Here is a 6,258-nt window from a genome sequence, read left to right as displayed (position 1 = left end):
TCATGCAGATTTTTCTGCCATGGAGCTATGTGGAAATAAGGGCAAAAGTTTTGGAAGAACAAGTTTGGGCGTTCCTGGGCATGATTTTGATTGTGTAAGCTGATCTAGAAAACCTTGAGCTTCTGTCATGTCCTTTAGTCTTGAGCCAGTGAAGGGAATACCTTCAGCAGAGTGATGGTTGCTTTGGAATAGATTAGGAAAGTTTGCAAGGGGAGGTGTGAGAGAATCCTGCTGATTTAGAACTGGAATGCGATAGAGAGCTTCTGTTATTTGAAATGGAATATACTTTCCCGACATGCTTGTCTTGTTGCAGTGATGTCTATAATTGTGATCGTGGAAATGAGGAGGGTGATGTGGTCCATGATGGGGAGGAGAATGGTGGTGATGTGGTCCATGAGGAGGGGGAGGACAGTGTGGTCCATGATGGGGAGGTGGATGGTGGTGATGTGGTCCATGAGGAGGGGGAGGACAGTGTGGTCCATGGTGGGGAGGAGGATGGTGGTGATGTGGTCCATGAGGAGGAGGAGGGCAGTGTGGTCCATGGTGGGGAGGAGGATGGTGGTGATGTGGCCCATGAGGAGGACAGTGTGGTCCATGGTGGGGATCAAGAGGAGGAGGATGTGGTGCATCATGGGGAGGAGGAGCAGAAGGGGAATGTTGTGATTCTTCTTGGGGAGGAGGATGTGGTCCATCATGGTAAGGAGGAGGGGGATGATGTGGTCCATCATGGTAAGGAGGAGGGGGATGATGTGGTCCACCATGGGGAGGGGGTGGAGGACAGTGGTGTGGAGGGTGAGGGTGATGATGTGGTGCACCACTGGGGGGAGGAGGAGCAGGTTCTTCATGGCTGTCTTGATGTTCTTCGTTGAAACTATGGTTATGCTCAGGGTCTTCAGGTCTCGACTGAGAAGAGGGTGGACATCCATGCTTGTGATGATGTCTGTGATGATGTCTGTGACCAAAATGATGATGGGTATGTCTGTGTGGTTGTCCCAGAGCTGAATATCTACATCTTTTCCCATAGCCATGCTTCTGTTTATAAAAACACCAGGGGAGAAAGTATTAAGATGTTAGTAGCACAGAAGAAAGTGGTGAGAAAGAGACAGAGGTGAGAGTTAGTAGGCTTGCATTTACAGATCTGTAAGCAAAAACAAACAAACCAAAACCCTGCATTTTTTCACAATAGAAGAGAAGGAGTAGATGATAAAATGCTGAATTACTGAAAATTATCTGGAAATACTATACCATAACAAAATAAGAAAAATTTGTGATGTATCAAAACCAAATAAACCCCACAGGGGGGTAGCTGTTTTAATACAAACTGGAGTGCCAAGTATGGTAAAAATCATCTCCCCTCCTCTTGCTTTCTAAAATTCCTCTGAACTTGTTTGCCAATCTCTATTCACTTTACCTAAGGAGTATGATTGGACTAAGAAACCCTTGGAGGGAGTAGAAGGGACAGCTCAATTCTAATACATCCACTGATTGACCTAGCAGTCAAAAGCCAGACTGTCCTGACATGCTGCATCACACCCAGGCAATAATAAAGGGGCATAAACCGTCACTGCAATCATCTGTCAGTCTGGACTAAGTGAGGTTGCTGTAGCCTGCATGAGGATATAACCAGAGACATTTCAGTAGGTGAGTACATACCAAGGGATGGTAGATTTCACAGCTTATATCTGTTCCATCAGGTTCATCTGAGCCACTGATAATTCTTGCCTTGCAGAATCCCACATGCTAAGCAAAAGAAGTCAAAAAACAATGCACATCTGGGTTCTTGTGATGGAGTTAATAGAAGCTACTGAAAGTTCAACATTTTAAAAGTTAGGCTAGTTCCTTCAATACCTAAGTATGTTTATGTAACTTAGCTAGATCCTGAGCTTTCTGACCAGTGATACTTGTCAGTGGTTAATCATGATTGAAATATATGCCATTTTTTAGTATTCTTTACTGTGAAGACCACTTCACCATGGGCATGTAGAGAGTGACTACACTATAATTTACTTCTCTTTTGATGTCTGTAAGAAATTGCTCACCTACAGATGTTTCCAAAATGAGTACCCCATGGGTGGCTGATCTTTTTTTTTTCTTTTTTTTTTCTGTCTTTACTTGTAAAATATCTGTTCAGACTGGCTATGCAGAAGTTTTTTTCAAAGTCCTCAAACCCAGGCACTGTGTAGCTATGCTGCTTCACACAAAGCTCAAGGTAGAGCTTTGTCCTGTATGTATTGTTTAGGAAGTAATTTTTCATGATCTTTTAGCATTACTTCCCTTAGCATTCTGTTTGCTGTGACTTTCACCTGCTGTCCAGTCGTTGTGTCTGGAATTGCTGATGTGAAAGTGCACAGAACTCGGGTAAAGGATTCTGTGTATGTTGTCTGTAGTGGATGTTGATATACGTTTGGGCCGTTAGTACCCTGTTACTATCAACGACTGCGTATGTTAATAGCATTTTACACGCATACACCAGTGGTGCCAGCATTGAGAACAGAATTGAAAACCTTTAGCTATGTGGCTTGTCCATTCTAGTGAACTTCTGGCTCTGCTACTAGTTCATTCACAACCCTTCCCAGTCATCTGGAATATAAAGAGCCAGAGGAGAAAATGGATGAAGATAAAACAAAAGTTCTACATATTTTATGTTTCCATATTTTTGATTCCTTCAATTTAATTTCTGAAATTTAATCTGAAATTAGGACCTTGCCTTGTTGTTTCTTTGTGTAGACTATTATTGCAATGGGAAGGTGGGGTGAGGAGAGTACTTTGATAGTAATCTGCAGACAAGCCTGAATTATTCCACTCTCAATTCCCCTGCAACAGAGGAAAAAAGGAAGTAACCCTGGGCTCACTGGGATGACAACACATGCATTTTTTTTCAAGATCTATGATTCATGTTAGTGTGAAGGTTTGTATGAATGATTTACTAGGGAATGGCCACAATTTGAATATGAAAGCCAGTTATAAACTGAAAAGCTCGCCTCTAGGCCTGTAATATACCTGACTCCAGTTACATTTAGATTTGAGAGTTCATACTGGTTCCTTACAGAATAAAAAGGAGCAGCAGTAAAATTAGGATCTGGACATGGACATTCTGAATTTTTAATTTCGAGCTGGGGTGCATGCTTGTAAGAAACACTTGGAAATATTGTGGGAAGATCTTTCTGGTGCTGCCATTTTATCAGTTCTCATTCTAAGACTTTACTTACAGTATGCCAGTCATCCAGAAAATCACATTCCAATGTCTGATCTGCTTGTCGTGCGGATTTGGAACAGTTGGTCTCTTTTATAGAAAATCCTAAAATGTGACCTTCATGGGAGGCAACCTGAAACCAAGAGGTCAAACAGGAAGTGGTAACTAGGTGTATTTAAACTTCTGTAATTATAAAAGCAACCATACTTCATATTGTTGTCAAAATCCCATCCACCTCATGCTTTCATTACCTGTGCTGTTCAGATGTTCATATATATATGGTAAGGAAAATAGATTATATTTTTTATACCATACTTTCTGCAGACCTTTTTGAGTTCCAAGAATGGTTGCTTTATTTCTTTGTCTGGTATGTGTATGTATTAAGACCTGTTACTTTTACAGTCTGTGTTTTTAGGAAGTAGTGTCCTTAGAGTCTTCTCCCTAAATTGAACTGCTGCTCCTGTGAAAGTACAGAGATCTACTGGATGGCAGCGACCCCTTTCCAGTGATGGGAATGCATAGTACTACAGTGCTGATGTTATTTTGGGATAAAATTTTGCCAGTTACAGTGAGATCATTGCTTTCTGTGTTGTCAGTGGCATTATTCATAGAGAAGGTATTGTTCCATAAGAACATGAGAGAAAGCCTTTGTGATCCTAGTAAAATCCATAAAAAGGTGTTTCATTTTAATTTCCAACTGTAGTAGTAGTTTATTTTAAGTCTGTGTGGAAGATGTCCATAGCATGTGTGTGCACACAAGTTTCATTAGCTTAACTGGTTAAAAGTGGATGCATATACTTTTTTTCATAATTAATATTTTCTAAGTGTTATGGAGTCTGTTGAAATCCACTGGTGCAATATATATTGCCACTGTAGCTAAAGGCAGCGAAATTTGAAGGCAAAGCATTTAGGGAAAAATCCATGAATCAGGCAATCTGAAAACAGCCACTTGCTAAATGGGAGTAGGGGTACGCTGCACAGGACTGCAGTGTAGAACACTGTAAAGTTTCTGAGCAGTATTAAAAGCTGCAGGGAGATGGGGTTGACATGGTATAATTCAAGCAGTTTCCAAGATCAACATGTATTATGGGACGGGCCATGGGACCTCATTACTGAGGTGTCCTGAACTGACATGTGTTGGCAGATGATCCTGTGCTGTTTAAGCGAAAGTCTCCAGTATCTACCAATAAGAAATTGTGGTGATGTGAGAGTTATACTTCAAATCACACAAAGGATAAGTCTTCATCGTGACATCACTCAAAGGTGGAGGAGTTATTTACTACAGCCAGCAGTTCTTCAAGAGACACAGCACAGATGCAAATTTACCTCCTGTTATTCAGAGCTCTTGGAGTGCTGCTTTGCTCTGCAGCAGAGATTCAAAATGCTAAATATTCTAAGAGTAGAAAATTATCTGATTTCAGTTGATAGAATGTGCATCTGTAATAATACAATGACTGTACGTCTTGAAGAACTCTGTTCAGTAGTAAACACATTCTTTTATGTTATGGTATGATAGGTAAATAGGCATTCAAAATAAAACTAGTTACACAAAGAAGGCTCCAACATGTTGGTTGCCATAGGTTTTAGCAGATGAGAAGTCCTTTTGCTTTCACATGCCTAAATTAAAGTTAATAACAAGTCTTTGCAGGAATAGGACCTTCAAGTCTAAGCAGATGGTTTACACTGAATGGTAACAAGCAATAAATAGTTCTCATCCTAGGAAGGTCTGAGTTCTGGTCCCATGGGTTTGAGCTCCTCACAAAATTTTGTCATTTATAAGTAATTTTAGGACAAAATACCACTTACCATCTTTAAAATCTTTTCAACTTTGTCCACACCAAAATAGTTTGTGTGGTTACCCTCATTGTTGAATTTCTCCAGGGCCTTTGCAGCAATACTTTTATATTGCTCGGTGACTTCTAAGATTTCAACTTTCACAGGACAATCTTTGCACTCTAATAAATCTGGCGGAACTGTGGAAACAGAGAATTTACTAATATTGCAATGGATATTAATACTTGTGGGAGTGTGCATGAGCCTTTAATGTGAACTCATAATGAGAAACTGAAATGCAAACATTTCCTTGGAAGTGTAATACCTATGCCTCACTCCTCAAATATGGGTTTGTCCTATAATGTGAAAAAACCTAAACTTGTGAAAATGAATATTCTTATAAATATTTTAGCTCAACCTTAGAAACTTACCTCCCCAAAGGGCATCCTTTCCAAGTTTAGGTTTGTCCTGATACTCATTATCATGCTATGGTGGACTGGAATGGTGATATCATCTGACTTTAATAAAGTCTGCTTTAGAAGAGCATGGTAACCTTAATTCTATTACTCATTCTTAACATTCCATTTGAATTATCTAAAATATGAATTACAAGCAGATGAATGAATCTGCTATGTGGTTACCATATACTAGTAGTGTACAGACTTGTAATTTGGTACTAGGACTGGTTTGAGGCATGCATTGGCTTACAACAGTGATTATTTTACCTGGACTTAATGTACAGTTAAATCCATATAGTTTAGGTTTCTCCCGCAGATGGCTTGTATGCATGATAATCTTACACTGCCCAAAGTCCTGAGAAGAAAAAAGGATATGTGATTATGATGTTACTTTCTCTGGATTTAATTGGATGTAGGTGATCTCAGAAATTACACCTCCTTTTAATGTACAGTACTTCTAAGAATAATAGTTGTGGTCATTAACGGAATGTTTGATCTGGTACCTCCCAAAATTTCTGTTCAGATAAAATGGGATATCCCTCTACAAGAGCCTTTATTTTAATTCTCAGTTTGCATGACTGAGTAGACAATGAAAAACTAAACCAGCTTTCTCAGTCATTCTAATACTTACAGTAATATAATACTAGCTAACAGGGGAAGTTAGGATGACAGAGATACTCAAGGTTACATAAATCTCTATCAAAAAGTGGATGGACCTTTTCTTCCATTCCTTTTCCTCAACTTAATAAAAAAATAAATCACTCTTCTAACTCCTCTCTCCTCTCCTCTCCTCTCCTCTCCTCTCCTCTCCTCTCCTCTCCTCTCCTTCCCTCT

General features: G+C 39.7%; 1 protein-coding gene across 1 annotated transcript in view; it reads right to left on the bottom strand.

Moving 5' to 3' along the window:
- HRG (histidine-rich glycoprotein) overlaps window positions 1–6,258 on the bottom strand; it is a 10,077-nt gene continuing 3,819 nt past the window's right edge. Inside the window, exons 3-7 of the mRNA XM_010010647.1 lie at window positions 5,692–5,779; window positions 5,000–5,166; window positions 3,210–3,326; window positions 1,654–1,740; window positions 1–1,032 (exon numbers count right to left, since the gene is read on the bottom strand). Of these exons, the coding sequence (XP_010008949.1) occupies window positions 1–1,032; window positions 1,654–1,740; window positions 3,210–3,326; window positions 5,000–5,166; window positions 5,692–5,779 (1,491 nt within the window). The remainder of the gene's footprint in view (window positions 1,033–1,653; window positions 1,741–3,209; window positions 3,327–4,999; window positions 5,167–5,691; window positions 5,780–6,258) is intronic.

This window comes from Nestor notabilis, unplaced genomic scaffold, assembly GCF_000696875.1.
Source record: "Nestor notabilis isolate BGI_N333 unplaced genomic scaffold, ASM69687v1 scaffold2603, whole genome shotgun sequence".
Taxonomy (NCBI): Eukaryota; Metazoa; Chordata; class Aves; order Psittaciformes; family Psittacidae; genus Nestor; species Nestor notabilis.
Note: the sequence above shows the minus strand (reverse complement) of the source record. Positions and strands in the feature narration are given on the sequence as shown.